General features: G+C 48.0%; 2 protein-coding genes across 2 annotated transcripts in view; one reads left to right on the top strand and one right to left on the bottom strand.

The window, feature by feature from the left end:
* The window catches only part of LOC307230424 (phosphatidylinositol 5-phosphate 4-kinase type-2 gamma-like), a gene marked incomplete at both ends in the record, with an annotated part of 6,901 nt that extends 2,922 nt beyond the window's left edge, over nucleotides 1–3,979 (top strand). The window contains 7 exons of the mRNA XM_080000817.1: nucleotides 368–496; nucleotides 994–1,140; nucleotides 2,630–2,668; nucleotides 2,820–2,933; nucleotides 3,017–3,305; nucleotides 3,442–3,545; nucleotides 3,899–3,979. Of these exons, the coding sequence (XP_079856943.1) occupies nucleotides 368–496; nucleotides 994–1,140; nucleotides 2,630–2,668; nucleotides 2,820–2,933; nucleotides 3,017–3,305; nucleotides 3,442–3,545; nucleotides 3,899–3,979 (903 nt within the window). The remainder of the gene's footprint in view (nucleotides 1–367; nucleotides 497–993; nucleotides 1,141–2,629; nucleotides 2,669–2,819; nucleotides 2,934–3,016; nucleotides 3,306–3,441; nucleotides 3,546–3,898) is intronic.
* A 3,389-nt stretch (nucleotides 3,980–7,368) lies between these two features.
* Nucleotides 7,369–18,405, bottom strand: LOC307230697 (arf-GAP with GTPase, ANK repeat and PH domain-containing protein 1-like; the record flags this gene model as incomplete). The annotated part of the gene is made up of 19 exons (XM_080001134.1): nucleotides 7,369–7,650; nucleotides 8,414–8,720; nucleotides 8,900–9,122; nucleotides 9,568–9,647; nucleotides 10,309–10,486; nucleotides 11,128–11,187; nucleotides 11,397–11,534; nucleotides 11,659–11,787; nucleotides 12,306–12,465; nucleotides 12,557–12,661; nucleotides 12,921–13,004; nucleotides 13,108–13,269; nucleotides 13,391–13,512; nucleotides 13,648–13,782; nucleotides 13,888–14,029; nucleotides 14,151–14,236; nucleotides 14,345–14,432; nucleotides 14,592–14,650; nucleotides 17,262–18,405. The coding sequence occupies 19 exons, from the start codon at nucleotides 18,403–18,405 to the stop codon at nucleotides 7,369–7,371; spliced, it is 3,684 nt and encodes a 1,227-aa protein (XP_079857260.1).
* Nucleotides 18,406–19,252: the final 847 nt, after the last annotated feature.

Raw genomic sequence — 19,252 nt, 5'->3', positions numbered from 1 at the left:
AGCTGCTTGAATCACACCGTCGCCACACCACAACATCTATTTGATATAATCGAACGGAAGAACTTGCCATAAAGTGTATACATTTTTTAGCTAAACTGCATTAAGACAACAGGTTGCTTCAGGCGCTTCTCTTCGTCAGAGGCATGTTAACTGAATGTTATGTTTTCTGACAGTATTATTAAATGCTGCCCTAATTAGCTTTAATATTGACAAAAACTTGTTTGAAATGGATAAAAGTCCAACTCAAGTCTAGTTTATACACACCACATAGTTGAATGAAAGCTGTGACTTCTGTTCTGTAAAAACCTTGGGTGACCAGGTTACGCGACATGGCATGACGTGAGGCTGTATTCTCCCTGACCGACAGGTGTCTCTGGCCCGCTGTGCCCCTGTGAAGGACGGTCTGTTGACGTCCTACGACCGAACGCTGGTGGTGAAGGACATCTCCAGCGAGGAAGTAGAGCACATGCACAACACCCTCTCTGAATATCATCAGGTGAAAGTTCCAGAAACGTGCGGCTGCTTGACGTTACCAAGATAGCTTTCTGATTTTGCGCTCTCGATATTTGAATTAAACATTGGACTCTGTTACTGTACAAATGTGTAATTTCATCTATTCTGATTGTTATTACTATGTCCGGGGTGCCTCAGGGTATTTCATGATTTCCATCTATCTTTTTTTACACAACGTAAGAGGGAATACTTCACAGGGAAGAGTGTCTCATCCTATGGTATGATGGCCCCGGTCGCCATGGCAACAGCTCAACGACATCAAAGCTCAAAGATGAGAGGCTGCCTTTCGATCAGAGCACTTCTACAAGTGAAAAGATATGAGCGCGACTTATTCTCTAATGTCAGTCAGAGACCTAATACAAAGCGCATCCGGGAAATACTGTTTCCGAGGGCCTGAGTGGGACGTTCAGCCCCCGCCTTCCGAGCCTCTTCCTCCTGCATTCCATCGCTTGTTCATGTGTCCGTCGCTTTCTCCTCCAGCACATTGTGACGAGCCACGGCAACACGCTGCTGCCTCAGTTCCTCGCCATGTACAGGGTGACGGTGGAGAACGAGGACGCCTACCTTCTGGTTATGAGGAACATGTTCAGCCACAGGCTTCACATACACAGGAAGTATGACCTCAAGGTACACTGTCGTTGCCCACATCAGGAGGCGACGTTCATACAGGTTGTTGAAAGTATCCGACCATTCTGATACCGCTACGAACGCGGATGGGAGCCTCATGCAGGACACGGACCCGGAGGACGTGAAGGGAAAGGGTTCAGTTGAGGATGGGAGGAGTAGGGGAAAGGGTCCGGGTGTAGCAGAAGGGAAGACGGGGAGCGGAGGTGCGGAGCTGGCGGGCAGCGTGGTGGTGAAGCCACGGCAGACAGACAGACAGGCGGACAGACAGACAGGCGAACAGACAGGCAGGCAGGCAGGCAGGCAGGAGGACGATCCCGGGTGGATGAGCGGGTGAAGAGCCGGGGGTGAGAGAGGAGGGGAAGCCACGCCCACGCCGACATACACACACACACACACACACGCACGCACAGACAGACAGACAGACAGGCAAACAGGCAGGCAGACAGGCAGGCATGCAGGGAGACGGGGAGACAGGAGACACAAGGGGAAAGGGAAACACATGGAAACGCAAGGAAAACAACTGGAGGCAGGGCCCGGGCCGTGACAAATACCATGTGTTAACAATAGAAATGATCTGAAACCAAACATATTGATTCCTGCTTGGAACAGGTTCATCTGGTCTTCGTTACAGTCAATGCCATCAGGCTTGGAGGAGAGTGATACACCATTGTTTTGTTATGGGCTCCACAGCCTCCTTTAAGAGATCCCGTGTCAATATGAAGTAAGCTTGAAGATGGTAGCACCATTAACTGGCCCCTTTGTAGAGATTACTGCGACCGGAGGGGCCCCCCTCCCTCCGTTATTCTTCCAAAGCTGATACTCACCGAAGGACTTTCACCACGATTATTCTTAAGCGGCAGACATATTTTCCAGATCTTATGAGGTGGATCCGTTGTGTCGAGGGTCGTCGAGAGCGCGCTCCCGTCATCAGCGGGTTGACTTTTGAGAAACCAAGTATATCCCTGCAGGAATGCGAGGCTGGTTCGGTGTTGTCTGGGTCCGGGGTCCTTCGGTGGGCGCCGGACTCCCCGGGTCTGTGATCCCCTGTGATCAGCTGCCTCTGCCGAATCCCACAGGAGCCGGGAAACAGTCTTGAGCGCGTGACGCCGTCTTTCGAAAGTCTGTTGGCGCCTCCCTGCCGTTAGGTGGGATGAGGCGACGGGCCCATTGGCGAAATCCCCTGAAGAAATCTGTACATGCCAAAACTGTCAACGGTAGAGGTGCTGCGGTGTGACGTCGAAAGCGTTTTTTTCCAAATAATTTGTTGTTTGTCACTCTAAAGTCCAGGTCTAAACCTAGAAACTGTAGCTTGACCTGTCCTTGGAACACAGGATTTTGAACACCGTGGTCCAGAACGGCCCGAACAGCTGTTGATCTCTCAGTTTTGGGGGTTACTTGTAGAACATTGCCAGGAACATTGGTGTGCAAAACTTCAGAAAAATAACAATGACTATAACCCCTTTAAAGAATCTCCTCCTTTTTTTGCCAGGGGTCCTTAGTGTCCCGTGAAGCAAGTTTCAAAGAGAAGGTGAGATCAGGTGAAAGTGATCCGAGTTTTTCAGTACGTCTTCTATCCTGGCGATAGATGCTTGACATGTTCAAAATAACTACACAGAATGTGCAAAATACGATTCGACAGCACCCTTTGATGAAAAAACCTAAATTGCGATTCACTCCAGGTGAAAGAGTTGCCGACGTACAAAGATGTCGACTTCAGGAATAACATGCAGAAGGTTTACGTGAGCGAGGAGGAGAAAGAAAAGGTTTTGGAGAAGCTCAACAGAGACGTCGAGGTAAGTGACGCCCGTGCCGCCCGTTTTCAGTCAATGGCTGCCGTGGTGTTTACATACACCGGCATAACCGCGCCCGCCGCCAGTTTCTGGCGCGGATGCGGGTCACGGACTACAGCTTGCTGCTGGGCATCCACGACGTGGAGAGGGCCGAGAGGGAGGAGGAGGAGGAGGAGGAGGAGGAGGAGGAGGAGGAGACGGAGCCGCCCCACGAGGAGGACGGGGAGGACGCCGCCGGCCCGGCTCCCGTCCCCGCCCCGGACCCCCGCGGCGCCTCGCCGGAGGGCATCGCCGGCTACATGAACTCCTTCAAGCCCCTCGGCCCCGGAGAGTTTGACCCCTACGTGGACGTCTACGCCGCTCAGAGCGCCGTCGGTAAGTCCCTTTTTACAGGAGAAGCGCGGCGCCCGGAGGTGACGCCGCCGCCGCCGCTTGACACGACTCCGCCCGGAGCGACCTCGGGAGTGTGAAACTAAAAGAAACCGTTGCTCTGCCGCCGAGCGCTGTGCAGGTGCCCCGCGGAGGGAGGTCTACTTCCTGGGCCTCATTGACGTGCTGACGCATTACGACGCCAAGAAGAAGGCTGCTCATGCCGCGAAGGCTGTGAAACACGGGGTGAGGGATCGATGCCTATTCAGCCTCTTCATACTTCACTGTGTTTTGTGTATGGAGTGGCCTGCACATACCTAGCACGTCTGCACGCAGGGAGCATTTACAGGTGCCTGGAAAGACATTTTCTAAGAGTTTTTTGGGTTTTTTTGAGACTGGAGGATGCCGATGAGGCGACGGAAATTATTAATTATTATTATTATGAAACTGTCGGATCAATCAACGCATTTACCGGTGCGTGATTCAGGATTTCTGCGAGCGATTTGTTCACGAGGTGTGCTGTCTGTTCATGTGTTTATTGGGAAACGCTCGGGGTTTCGCGTGTGCCGCCTCACTCCTAATCCGGGTGTGTCTTTCAGGCGGGGGCAGGAATCTCCGCGGTTCACCCGGAGCAGTACGCAAAGCGCTTTCGCGACTTCATCACCAAGATCTTCGCCTAGTCCGGCGAGCTCGCCGCGGCTCGGCGACGTCGTTTCGTTCACGTCAATTCGTTTTTCACAGAACCAGAGCGCTGTGAGCAGTGGACAGCGGACACACAGGTGGAAATGGAAGGAGGAGACTGTTGCTCCTCTGTATGTGAAAGGAATAAAAGCGTTTCATTTCAATGAATGACACAACATAAATATAATGTGCACAACACATGTAGATGTGATTAAATTACGATTAAGCATCATTTAATCGTGTTCCATCATTAAGGAATGAAGTCATTCTGTATTGAGCTACATTGCTGATTTTCCATTCATAAATGTAATATAAACCTATAATTATTATATGAATAAAACAAATACTCCATAAAAGCGGCCTCACTTCACTTTACTTAATTAAAATTTAAATGTATTTTATGATCCTGCAGATTTTAAGCGTAGGGCTGCAATGCTAATAAACCTTGAGTACTATATCCGCTGACTTAAAATAGTCTGCACTCTACGGTGTCTGTAATTCAAAGCAGGGTTTGTTTGTTTTTTTAACCATCTTTTATAACTTCCTTTATGTTCCAGATTCAAAGCCATTTAGAATGAATGTCATTTACTTTTTCACCTTGGTTTGAAATCAACACATTCTGAGATCATGTGTATCTGTGCTCATTATCCTAAGCTGTACTGATCGCGTGGAGGTGGTTTTCCGTTGACCTGACAGGAGCCCACAATGTGATCCTCCGCCAGCCGCACTTCACAGAACTACCGTACGCACCGGTAATTGCCACCCACGGTACTCTCGCCTCTATATTTGAACCTAATATGCCAGGGAACGTTTGCAGATCTGGAATCCCTTCACCGCTTCCAGTGAGGGAGGCAGACGTTGCACATGACATGAGTCTGTCGCATGAACTTTATAAAACACTCCAGATTAAACTGTTTTTTTTCACGCCCTCAGTCTGCATGTGCACAAGGAAGAATGTGAAACTTCATAGGATGGCAGACTTTTTCAGATCAAGGACCCTCACATTAACCTTACAAGTATATGATCAGTTTTTGCCTTCTGGGAGTCCAATCTGAGATGATTTAACTGTTAGAAATTAATGAAATTCAAGGACTTTCAAGTACTTTTTATGCACTATTTTTCATTTTTAAGTACATAACGCAAAACAAATATAATCATGTTTCAATTTGCTTTTTATTAATTAATATATATATATATATATATATATATACTCTCTATATATCTTAGTCTCATTGTCTATTGTTTATATTACTATATCTATATATCTGTTATTAATCGCATTGTCATATACCATTATAAGATTAAATGTATAAGATTAAATGTACCTTTCCCTGGCGTAATCTGTCATAAAGGTAATTCTGGAAATGTTTTCTTGCGTTGCGATTTAAATAACAAAATCGGGGGAATTTTTTTTCAAGGAGTTTTCAAGCGCTTCCGCACAAAAGCGGCTATTTTCAAGGTATTCCAGTCAATTCAAGTACTTCGAGCACCTCAAGTACCTGGTGAGAACCCTGGTTAGATGTGATTTAGTCCCAACTTCCACACCTGTCTATACTGAAGTGATGGAGGTATCAGTGAAACTTGGGTCAACACAGTCATTATTGTACATTATCCAAAGACGCCAATGTCTGATTAAAATGAAATAACACTTAAGTTTAAGTAGTAGTCAGTTTGCTGGGGGCCTCCCTGGAAACCCCTTGAAGGACTCCCGGAGGTCCCCGGACCCCACGTTGAGAAGCACTTTATTATGGCATCGATACAAAATTATTCAAGACAAAACACTTCAGAGTTCACAGTGTCAAACAGCTCTATCTGTTGTATTTGTAGTGAGATATCGTCATGATCACAAGCAGACACACAGACATGCACAAATAAAGACATCCGCTTAGAAATGACCTCCACAGTGTGGACAGAGCTTTTACAGGAGCCTAAATTTATTAATAGCCAAAGGTCCATGACTCATCAGATGGGTAAAAAAATACAAATGGAAAGAGACCTTACATCACAGAGAATTACAATCAGTGGAGGTTTTTAAGTCGAAGTATAAAATACATACTGATAAGAATGTTGTTGTTTTTTTGTTTTTATAATCTCCAGTTTTTAAATCTCATTCCGTACAATTCCGTCCTTAAAGTCGATTCGAAGCCACCGACAGACGCTGAACGGTCCTATTCATCACAAAACCGACTTTCGGAAGATTGGAGCCTTCGGTTTGAATTTTAATTTTTTTTTTTTTCTTAATGGACGATACCCATTAAGGATTTAATCGCGTCGACGGAATGAAAACGCTCTGACAGCGACGCAAACCAGTCGAATTCAACGGAAACGAGGATTTAAAATGCGGAATTCAAAACACTTGTTTTTTTTTTTTGTTTTTTTTTTGGAACTCGTCGTGGATACATTCAGTCAAAATCAAGGCATTTTTTTATTTGCTCATTTACATGGCGTGGACTAGTACAATACAAGCCGGGACGAAGGGCTGTTGCCGGAATCCTCATCTATAGAAGTGTCGATGCGTTTGTGTTTGTTTTTTTACGAGTTCAGCGTTGGGTCTCATCCACGGCTGGAGTCACACAAAAGCGATCGGAGGTCTCGGTCTCCGACGTCAAAGAGGGTTTTTTTTGTTTTTTTTTAAGAAGACAAACTCTCCGGGCGCTGCGGGGAGAGAACGGAAACCCAGCAGTCGGTAATCTCTAAACGGCCGAGGGCGCAACACACAGGACGATACTGTACAAATCTGATCATACAATAAAAATCTTTAAAATGAGCGTTTAGCCTATTTTCATTGTTATACTGTAGGAACAATGTTTTAACAATGCATTTCTGTACAATCTTTTTATTTTTGTGTATTTTTTTTGTTGTTGTTTTTTTTTGCTAAAGGGCCGCACTCTCACCTAGAGTATCTCACGGCTTCATTCTCTGATCCGTTTGATCCGTTTAATTCACATTTCTGACTGATCACGATCATAAATTCTTACGCGAAGGGGAATGAACGTCGATGTCTTTTACAATGCCATTCCAAGCGCGTACGTTACGGGCGGACCAGGAGTAAAAGAAAGCTGCACCACCCGCCACCCCCCGCCTCACACGTACGGTAAAAATATTGCACTTTTCTTTTTTTTTCTTTTTTTCACTCCTACGTTCTAGGCTTGGAGAAAGGGTGAAGCATGAATTAGATCATTATGAGAACGGCCAGATGCGAATCAGAGCATCTGCTTCAGTGTGGCAGCCTGCGAGTCCCCGGCAGAAACGGCAGTGAACGGTTTAATCGGAAACAAAGCGATTGTTTAATCTGGGTCATTACCACGAGGGACTCCGTAGTGCGCGGCGTCATCTCATCTCTCTCTCACTCAGACACGCACGCACACGCACGCACGCCTCGTTTAAATTACAACACCGCTCGTCTGGAGCCGCAGTGGCCCGCGCCGGCGACATTGCTCTTGTGCGAGATCTTGAGCGTGGTGGCGACCGACAGGCTGGGCGTCATGGCAACAGAGAGGCTGGGCGTCGCGGCCGCCGGGAAGCTGGCCGTTCTGGCGATGCAGGCGCTCGGCTCGTTGGGGCACCCGTACTGGAGCAGGATGTTGACGCACTCCTGGCTGCCGGAGCTGCGGGCCAGAGCCAGGGCGGTTTGGCCCTGCGCGTCCCGGTACCTGACATCACATCCGTACTGTGCCCCCCCCCCCCAAAAAAAAACCAAGAAAAAAAAACACAGAAAGGGATAAACAGATGGAAAAATCCAATATATGAATGTTTTCAGCCCAGGTTAAGGTTGGTGTATGAAATGAAAGGTAAATTGCTTTGATTTCGAAGGTGAACGAGCCTGAGCCTCATTCAGAGCCTGCCGTCATAACTCCCTGCACCAGCTGGACATGAAAATAAGCACGAAACAGGCAAGAAAATATGTATTTAAGGACGGTCTTCAGGAACCATTTCAGGTAATGATTTCAGAAACCAGCAACCCAGTTCCCGGCACTTAGGCACTTTTTTTCCACAAGAAACAGGTTGCGCCTTGTGGGGGAACGGGAACCACTGGGGCCGGGCTTGTATCACTGAGCAACGCTGCGAGGACCGCCAAACACACCGACCTCCAATTTTTAAACGCCGGCGAACAGCTGATTTAACTCTGCGCTTGCTAAAAGTGCTCGCTTCCCCTCGCCATTTCTGCTTCAGGAAATAAAACAGAAAACAGGAACACGGCGACCGACGCCACCAGCGCATGCCAAAATGACGTGTCGAGCCAAACAGCCGCGGGTTTGGCCTGGTCGGTAATGGGAAAGCGACAAAGGACTCGTCCGCCACGGTTTCAGAGGGCTCCGCTGCTTAATCGTTCCTGTACATCGGTGGAAGAGCGTCTAACTATGCCGGCCGGGAACGCCTGTTCTGATTTCCAATAACGATTCACACATGAGTTGAGACAGGTGTTAACATACCCAGACGAGAAGCTGCGTCATGACCACGTCCGCTTGCTGACAGGCGACATGGAGGGCGGAGGTGGGCAGCCTGGGCGCCAGAGGGAGGTTGCAGGCGGGGGCCAGGCTGACCGGAGGGGCGTTGATGTCCTCCTTGGTGCTGTGAGCCAGGAGCAGGAGCAGTTTGGGGAGGTTTCGCTCTATCACAGCCCACAGCAGGCGGCCCGAAAGTGTGATGCCCGGCCCCTCGCTGGGGGAGGGAGGGGGCAGCGGCGTGACAAACAGCCGCTGCTCGTACTTGGCCCGGATCCAGGGCTCCCGCTCCTCCCTGGATTTGGGGAAAGAGAGAATAAACGGAATGGCATTAATGAACCTACAGAGTCGCGTGAGACGCTTTTAGAGCTTCTTCGCCCCGAGATGCCGAGAGGCCCAAGAAAAAAAAAGAGAAGAAAATCAGCGATCCGAAAATCTGTCCTCCTCGCATCCCATCGGTCTCCTCGCACTGACCGCGTGGCGTCGGGCGTCAGCTTGGGGCGACCCAGCGTGCGCCCCTCCCAGATGCTGTTGGCCATGCTGTTGCCGATGGCGCTGAGGACCAAGGTGAGCTCCCGCGGCAGGTCGTCCAGATCCAGGGAGCGGACGCGGGACAGATGGGTGCCCAGGTTCCTGTGGATCCCAGAACACTCGATACAGATCAGAGCGCCCAGGTTCAGACTGGCCCAGGTGGGATCTGGGGGGGGAAGAAACCACAGCGCCCGGCGTTAGGCGCAGGCACAGTTACTGGGAAATAATTGAAAACAACAATTGAACTGAAAAAATCCCCTGAGGACGAGTTCAGTGTAGAACCAATCAAAACGTATGCCCTTCAAGGTAATTCAGGGAATTTAAAAAATGTATATATTATTTATTTATTCCAATTTTACAGCATAATATAAATGATAGCAAGGTTTGCAATGCTGCAGGTTTAAAGTGAAGGAATTTAGCTCCTCAACAAGTTATGTGTGTTGTGTGGTCCTGATTTTGGAAACGTTGTTTTGTTTTGCAACAAGCGGCCACATTACTTTCCCAGCTTTGACTTTGGACTGTTTGATTAAAAGCGATCGTCGACAATATGAGCGACACATAGACAAATGTACAGAAATTCGGACACAGCGGAACATCAAAGCGCCACTAACTGGGGGCGTCGCAGTCCACACAGAAGTTGTTTCCCTTCGCGTTGCGGATCGCCTGCAGCGCCACAGCTTCACTTTCACTGCTGTTACGAACCTGTGGAGCAGACACAGGAGACGGTCACGCGATGGGAGGCCACCCTCTACACACATGCCTCAAAGGGGACGGTGTAGTCATCGTGTCCGTTCCATTTGATTCGATTCAATTCGATTAGATCAAATCTAGATTGTGCTGTACTGATCCTGTCGCGCAAAGGTTCAGAATATGAAGATGTAAAAAAATTATAATAATGATGTCTACCATTAGAGTCAACATTAACATTAAAAACCATATACATAGCGCTCAGTCCACACTAAATTCTCATTTAGTCTGGAGTCTCAATTACACCGAGCAAACAAGCCTCGGATGCCGAGGTTGGTTTTGGTGCACTTATCCAGGAAGGTTACGGTGAATAATCATCTCAATCTCAATATCTTAATCAATATCCAGGATCTTGTGTCAGAGGACATCATCTCTCAAGAGCAGCATTAATGAATTCCCCATTGACTTTTGAATTTCCTGAGGCCGTGGAACAATGCTGCAACCATTATCATGTGATTGAGGAGACTGGACGACAAGTCACCTTCTTATATTATTATAATACATTCGGCACCAAGGAGCCTCCCTAAGTGTGAAAAAGGCGTAACGGGATAGTCCAGAACACGGAGGCATTGCGAAACGGAAAAATCCCAGTTCTGTGAGTGCACACAGTGTGTGTTCTGTGTCTTCTCGCCTTGTTCTTGCTGCTCTCGCACAGCTGCAGGCTGGCCAGGATCTGGCTCTCGATGGCCTGCACCCAGGAGTCCCTCTCCTCCAGGCTCTGGGCTTCAAAGTGCCACGTCTGGCCCGTGCTCGACACCACCAGGAAGTCGAAATTGTCCTCGTCTGACAGAGAAGACGTGAGAGCCTCACACAGTTATACCGCAGCTGAAAGGGAGGAGGCAGCTCAAGGTGCTCTCTCCAATGGGAGGCACCTTGATGTGCTGAAGAATGGCTTTGATGAATGAATGTCGATGTGGAAATATCATGTGTTCGTGCTTGATGATGTCATTCACCTTGTTTACCTAGGTGAATGACATCTGTACATATAATATAAAAATATAAGGTTTCTAATGGCAAATGGGCGGTTAACGCAAATGATATTTCGTTTTGATTTGACATTAGAAAAGTACCTATATCACCTAATGTTAAGGATAACATGTTAGGGTAAAGGAATAGTGCCAAGGGATTTAATTTCATCCAACATTAAAAGCCAGTACAGTATACAGCAAAAAAATAATTGCTTGAACTGTGTTGAAAATATTGTGCAAATTCAATGCAGTACATGTAAAAAAATAATGGTTGAGTAAAATGGAGATGTTTGAGGAACGCAGTGGAGATACAGATTTTGGCTGCCCGCGTGTTAGAACAGAAGCTGGGTGCGGAAGCAGCATGGCGGCCACCAGCAAACACAATCACAACAAACCAGGCAGAACAATCAGCATTTTATCAGCATTTGAAGGACATTCGAGACAGAACAGTGTTACCTGTCTTGTTTACGTTTCTTAAGCTACCAAAGCTTTTTAGTTTCCACATTTTGCGCTTGGCTTAGGCGGGGCAAGAGCAAATGTCCCAGAAAAGCGGAGGAAAAAAAAGGGGAGAAAAGGAAAAGAGCACAGACAGAGTGAGGGAAGAGTGATATAACGTATAGCAGCCATTTAACATCATATCCAATTGACTCAATGCGCGGCCTTAATTTCCGTATTAAAATTGATCAAAGTAGACAGAAAGGCAGTCGGAGATGAAAGAGCTTCACCATCTGCTTGTCCGACGGTTGCGTCCCCCTTCTGGTTCATGCTCTTCTTCCTCCTGTGTTTCTTCCTGTCTGTCTGAGGCGAAGTGGAGCCCATATCTCTAGTGGACGAAGAGCTGGAGACGCCCTCCACTGCAGAGTCTGGCCATCAAAAAGGAGAAAAAAAAACGCAGGATATACAATGTTTTAGCTAATTGTTATGTTTGGGGTTTTTTTTTTAAGGTGTGCATTCTGTCATTTGTGAAACCACGTTGGATTTCCTCACCAGCACTGTGGCGGATGTTACAGGGTGTAGGCGGGCCTCGCTGGATGCCTTTACTGCCCCGAAGAAACAGCGTGCCGCCCAGTCCTTCTATTTCCTCCACTTGCAGGAGGGAACCTGGACTCATGGGCACTGGAAATAGAGCAGCAGAGATGTGTTAGAGATCCTGAGTCTGAAATGGTGTACTACCTCATACATACAAATCATCCAGAGTATGTTAGTGTGTGAATAAAAAGAACGATATACAGCCATCTATGTCCACAAATATGCCACTCTTTGAGCCTTAATAGCCTCTTTACTCATTACAAGAATTAAACTTAGCTATCGAGACCCTTGTGGAAGTCTTGTTGAAAAAATATATTTTGTATTTCTAGCGATAAGCTTCTTCTTTTTCCATTGACTTCCATTCAATCACAGTTTTTCCCGGCACTGGCATTTGGCAGCTATTAGTTTAACCACAGTTTACAGCTTCACCACCCTGCCCTAATGGTTGCCACTTGGTCAAGACAATAATTGGTTTCTATGTATTTCTATGTGATTGATTCTTTTGTGAAGCAAAACATTTTCTTTGCGTCTTCGGCGTGGAACACAAAGAAACCCTTCCCCAAATCTCCTTGTGGTGTGGGGGGGCGGAGCGAGTCTCCTTTAACCTGGGTTGGTGCTCTCAGGTCCCTGTAGGTCTTTTGTACGCCCGTTCATTCCCGCAGGGGGGCCACAGGAGGGCACAGCACGGGGCGGTCGCTTCCCAGGCACCTTCACCGTTACCCGGAGCAGGTCTATCTCCTTCCCGGGAACATTCAGCATGTAGTCCTGTGCAGACAGACGTGAGCCACCACCACAACCAACCTCCAGTCGCCGGTTTCAGCGCTTGACGCTATAAATAGTGGCCTCACTGACTTACGTTGACACTGGCGTGATAGGACAGCATGCCGTCGTTGGAGAGCGTAACGTATTTCTTCTTCCACTCCTTGTTCAGAGAGTTCCCACTGCGCTTCAGTAAAAAGCCCTGGTGAGGAGGAACACAAGAGAGTGTCTGTCTCCTTTCTCTCAGATGTGCACCTCAAAACATTTCTGCGGAGCAATTACAGGAGCCCGTCCCGCTGGCTGCCATCAATCTATCCATCCGGCCAAGATAGGAGTTTCGAGATACTTTTATAAGTCCACAAAATGATATTGTCTTTTCATATCCAATTTTATTAATGGAAGCGAGGTGCTTGGCAGAGGAACATTAACTACCGTACTTCAGGTTCCTCCCTGTGACCTACTTGTTTAATGGGGATGGAGCGGCCGCTGCCCAGATCCCCCTTGCAGTCCGCACTCCTCCTGTTTGTGTCGCTGCCTCGCCGTCCCTGGACGCCAAGCAGAGGGTCAACAATTACCAAGTCAGGGTCACGGCGGACGAAAACCGCAGCTCGAGGGTAGATGATCGGCAAACGTAGGGGGGGGGGGTACCGTGAAGCGAGGGGTGCGTCTTCGCGGGGCACTGCGAACAGTCCCCGGGGTGCCGCTGTCCTGCTTCTCCCCTCTCGCTGTCCTGCAGATCTCTTTGTGATTAATCACGGGAGTAGAAGGCAGGGAAGACGAGTAGTCACTGCTCTGGCCCCCATTACTGGCCTAGGGAAAGAAACGTCGGCAGCTGAGCCGGACTCAATAGCATGGACCTGCCACAGGGTCTGATAGTGTCATATACCGACGGTGAGTTAAAGGTAGCGACGGGGCTACGAGACCGTGTTACCTGTCTGGGAAAGACTCCGGAGACTGGGGTGGAGCCTCCAGAATGGCTGGGGGAGTTGGGCAGGGATTTACAGGAAGCCAATAAAGCAGCTTGCTTTTTGGCTGCCATAATTTTCTGAGCCGCTATGGGAGAGAAAGATAAAACACCGGCTTAAGGCAGATACAACGCGTCTGCAGATTTATACACTACTGTGTCTTTTTTGTACGTTGGAAACACCGGTTTTTATGTTATAATGAAATTTTATTTGGCCTCCGTACCGTCAGTGAAGACTCGGTTCACGTTGAGGCCGTACGTGGCACAAGTCTCATAGTAGGTGCAACGTCGCACATCTGAGCAGAGCTGGCGGGCCCTGGCGTCGTCTATCACCCGCGGGTTGCTGTTGCTGATCTTATCTGCAACATGGTCGGAAACAAAAGTCCAACTAGGGTACAATTCCAAGGAGGACTCTGTTGATCGCCGTGCACGTGAACAATGACGTGACTATGTTTGTCCCTCACCCTGAGTCCCCACGACGATGAAAGCTATCTCAGTAATGGGGCGGTGAATACTCAGCTGGTTGTAGTTTCTGTAAACTTCCTGGAAGCTGGCTTCATTCTCCAAACTGAACACCAAGATGACTGCATCCACCCAGCTTGCAAACTGACGAGAGAGGATCAACAGACAGTGGAGCTTCAGGAAGACGAGGCCAAACCGCGACAACGCGGTTTGCTACAAACCGAGAATGTGCTTGCACGTTGTTGGGGGTTCTACAGAAACCCACCTGGGCATCCGGGGGTCCCGTCTCCTCTCTGATCATCAGCAGGTGATTTTGTCCATCGACCAATTCGTCCTTAATGTACTGGCGTCCTGGCAGACCCATAAAGATCCCGTTACGCGAAACTCAACAATTATTTACAAGTGTCTCAAGAAAACCCATATTTATTAAGTCTGGGAGCGGCATAACAGTTTACCAACCGTCAGGGTTCTCCAGCGGCAGATAACTCCCCGTCATCTGTCTGTGGACCAGGGCAGACTTCCCACTGCACAGGCCTCCCAAAACACCCTGGAGATGAACACGCACACGCACATGCACACACAGGCACGCACGCACATGCACAAACGCACGCACACACACACACACACACAATTTCAAATGATCTTTGATCTGACGCAGTGATCCTTCGCTCGGCTGACGCTTGCATTGCAGCATCTTGACTCTTACCAGGTGAAGCTCCTGTACAGTTTGGTTGAAGGTCCACTCTTGACTATTGGCGCATGCTGCTGGACCCAAAAAAGAATAAGAGGGAGAAAATAAACTGTAGCTTGACAGTTCAGATTGACAGATTGACCGCTTTAGGATTGGAAAAATTCTGATTGGAATTATGATGATGGTGACACTTTAATTAAAATTTGACATATTATCTACATTATTTACTCATATTATACACACTATTATTTAGTTGCTCATTACCATGTATATTACGTGTAATATTCAATTAGTTTGAGAGTGCCTTTCTCGAGGTGTTATGACATCACAGATCTGGGTGTAGCTGAAGTGTTCCACAGGGACAATTTGAACCTGGATGCCCTCTATGGGACCAATTTCAACCTGTTTTACTGACTCCATGTCGGCAAAAAAATCAATTGTAAAGATCAAAATACATTTGACAAGGGTACTGACCGATGATCCTGAAAATATTTTTGCTCCATTGCTGAAAATGTTTAAGATAATTAAGGACTGTTAAGAATCTGGCATTCCAGTATCCAACTTCTGCAGTGCTGGAGGTGAAGGATTTGTTCCTTCTGAGCCACCATTAAACCTTAAAGCAACCGTGACAAACTATTCAAATAGGCCCATAAAGCAAGAGAAATTTAAATCAAGAGCTAATAAGCTCTTTGCAATGAATAACACAGAACCAATTGCCCTTAAGAGAGCAGATTGAATGTTTTTTTCTGTCCCATGAATCCACTCAGAAATCTAATTTCAGCGTTTTGTGGATAACATTGGTTGGTTCACCGATTAGCCGTTCTTCGGTGAATGCACTTCCAATAAAACACACACACCTCCTTGCCATTGGGTGAGGTAAACCCAGACAAACACATGGTAATACAGACATGTGCACAAAATCTCACATACGCATATGAACATGCTTTTAACCCGTGCACACTTGGCAACCTGGGTAAAGCGATCTCCACAAGCACTTGTTGAGGTACTTCCGTGTGCGCACAAAAAAACCTTTGGGATGAAAGGTTGGCCGGGACGCCCTCAAACAGCACACCGACGCCATTCAGCCACGCCACACACACCAGGCCAGATCTCCATGACACCAGTGGAAAAGCTTTGTGCGTCTCCCTGGGGGAAAGGCATTCTCACTCCCCCTCAAACCCTGCTACCTTTTCTCCATCCACATCTTTGGACAATCCCCGCACCCCTCCATCAACAGCGTCATAACACAGACCATCGTTCATGGCTTGCTGTTGCCATGGCAACTAAATTTTCCAGAAACCTCCTGTCTGGCCCTATAAACTAAATTGTCTTATGGATAGAGCAGCGTGGCTGGTCTTGCGTTTGTATTGGGGGCGTGTTTGTATCCGTGCGTGTGCTTGATCATTTTCAGTGGCATAAAAGGCTGAGAATTGTCAAGTGAATTCTAAATACATGAATTAAATAGAATGGCTGACCGACTAATAACATTCTAAACTGAAGGTGAATATGAATAATTGCAAAATGCCATAGAAAAGCCAAAGAAAAGAAATCTGTGTAATTGCGTTCTTAACATGGCGAAATAAGGTATTTTAAACCTCAGAATTTTGTGCTTGAGTGTGCTGCTGTTACACGCCTCAACACAACATACGATGACTGAATGAATGGACTCCATTTGGAGACTGATTAAACTCCACGCACAGCGCAGGAAGCGGCACTTTCTCTCTTCCCTCACTCCATCTATAGTTCTCTTCGATTCCTCAGAAGAATACATCTCTGTATCCCTAAACTTAATTATTCATGTCGCACTTACCGCCGACAAATTATTCAGTGCTTACACCAATGCAGCGTCCTGCAACACAAATCCACCTGCGATGTAGTAGAGTGTGTATATTTTTAAGAGTAGGGGGATAATTGATCCGAATGCCGTGTTTCTTTTGCTCATGAAAACAAGTCTGAAGTAGATATGGTGCTTATCAAAGCCAAATGCAATCAAGGAGAGCAAGGTTTTGGATTCGCCAGCAAATGTCTGGTCGTTCTATGAGCTTTATCATTTTGTTAAATTTGAATTTGTGTCTCATTTCAAATCAGCCACAACTTCTCATGCCTTAAAGCCCCATTATAAGAGATGTGTTTATTTACAATGTTTTCAAATTATAATGTCCTTCTCTTCCTGATAATTATCTTCACTGAGCTGTTACAAATGAGTTGCTTCTTTCAAAGGACTTGAAAGAAACTGGGGGTTTTTTTTGAGCTTGACATTTAAAAATGTCAATTTATCATTAAATCACCAATTTCAAAGAATTAACTCCAAGATGTGTTTATTCAAATGAGACGTATACTACACTAAATTGTGGAAATGCTGGCGGCTGCTTGTGTTTTCCCTTTTCCAAAACATAATCATTGTGATGCTGTTAAACTTTAAGAAATGATGTGAGTTGTCATTGAAATAAGCTATTAATTGTGTCATTGCATTTGCATTTTGGCTTCACAATGACACAAATGCTGATTTTCACACAAAATGTCGAATTAAAGAATGGTTTTATGGTTTTTATCAACCACAAAACTGGAACAACCTGGAGATATAGATCGTATAGATGGATAGAACGTAGATAGAATGGAACGTGTTTCTCGGCGTCGGTGCGTGTGAATATAGTATATATAATTAAAGAAGTGGCTTCGTCTCACCCTCCTCTTCGCTGGAGTCCCTCTCCGCAGGTGGGCAGAGAGGGGCGGCCGCGCTGCTGGTCGGCGGCACAGTGGTACTTTTGTTGAAAATTCCACTGATGAACTTCAGCATCTTACTGTCACGTGCGGACCCTCGCTGCATCGTGCCGCCATCCTTTCCCTTTTTCAGGTCTTCGGAAAGAGAATGTAGGTCGCTGTTGTCGAGCGTGCGACTTTTACCTTTCCTCTGAGCATTTGCCCCGTGGACGAGTGGCGGTTCGGGGAGGGAGGCCGAGACGGTCTTGTACCTTTCCCCCTGGGGGTACTCCCTCGCCACCACCCCCGGAAATCCTCCGCCCACCGCCGTCCCGGGACAAATCAGCGTCCCTTTACTGTCGCTGTCGGCCCAGGAAGCCCTGTACGGCCCCAGCGTTGTGGCCGGCATCCTCGGGGACTGGTCCCCGAAGCGGCTGTCGTGGCGCTCCAGCGTCTTTGCGGAGGTGAACATCCGGTGGTTGCCCTCTCTCATCTCCCACCAGCACACAGCTTCCCCGGAAGCGTGCGACCGCGCGAAGACCTCGGGACGCTGGCCCACCTGCGGGGAGACGGAGATGGGGAGGCTGCACCGCGATCGGCCGCTGCTCAGGTCGCCGCCGTCCTCGCCTTTGAGGAACAGCAGGGGCGGCTCCCTGTAGAACTCGGTCTTCGGACGCAGTATTTCGGAGCGGGGCCCCTCTCTGCGGACCCCTCCCCCGGAGTACACCCCTCCGTAGAGTTTTATCGTGTTGTTGAGAGGTGGGGGTATGGAAGGAGCCTCTTTCGTTTTACCGAACGAGTTTTCCTTGAGGCATTCGTGTCTCTCGTGAGTCTCTCTCTTCTCGGGCCCCGTCCTGTGCTGAAACGGGCTTCCATACCTGTCGTGCACCTGTTCCCCTTCCTGCAACCTCGCTTTCTCGGATCCCGCCCCTTCGGCGAGGGCCGGTGCCCTCTCCCTTTCGGCGGGCCGTCGGACAGCCTCATCTTTCTCGGGGCTTGTGTCGTGTTCCGCGAGAGCCGTCTCCTGCGCTTCATCCCCGGCTTCGCCCTCCGGCAGAGCCTCCACCTTCACCAGAGTGAGGGAGATGAGGTAGGTGGTGCGTCTCTGCGAATTACTTGTGTTACTCATTGGGTCGTCGGACTTGAGCGCAGCAGGACTCTCTCTGACCTAGCCAGAACTGTAGACCATTGTCACGCCACGCGGGGAACAAAGCTGGAGAGGGGAAAAGAACCAAACGACTTGAAGGCATCGGCGAAGAACACAGTCATCAACAAATTCGGGATTTTTTTTTTCTTTGCAGCAGCAAATGATGAACCTAAGGCTGACCCACTTGTGAATCAAGTCTAGACTGTTCTCCTTTCATGAATATGTCCATTAATCCTCATCTATGCACACTCCTACTACCAGTCTCCACCACCGACTCATTCATAATCTTGTCCTTTCTGTGCATTGCGTCCCCTCACAAACCTGTATTTAGGGCGAAAGATGCCATGTACAGTACACCGTAGTGTCGATACCTTTTGCTTTCAGCCTGGCATTATGCAACAGTTCACACATCGGATGAATCCACGTCCGTGTTAAACGTAAGCATCAGAACGAATCGCTCCCAAAATACGCCTCAGCCTTCCAGACCTTCATTATATACCATAATCATCCGTTCATTTTACCTTAGTGTCCGGAGGGGGGAAATGATCTTGCCATTGCAATCTTGAATGGATGTGGCATATCACACACGGCGGGGAGAAAAAACACGCACGCAATAAAAAAAATTCAAAAAGCAAAAAAAAAAAAAGCTGATCATTCCAGAGGGAAATTTTAAAAAAAAATAGGATGAACGGGGGTGAAAAAAGGGGGGAGTCACTGACATGTCACGAAGCGTCCGGCGGCTGGAGGCTCCGTTCGACGGCGAGCGAAGCCGAGACGCGGTGATGTCAGGCGGAACCAAGCGCGCACGGCGACGGGGACACGGAGGGAG

Source organism: Zeus faber (genome assembly GCF_960531495.2).
Source record: "Zeus faber genome assembly, chromosome: 5".
NCBI classification, from domain to species: domain Eukaryota; kingdom Metazoa; phylum Chordata; class Actinopteri; order Zeiformes; family Zeidae; genus Zeus; species Zeus faber.
This window is presented reverse-complemented; position numbering and strand designations above follow the sequence as displayed.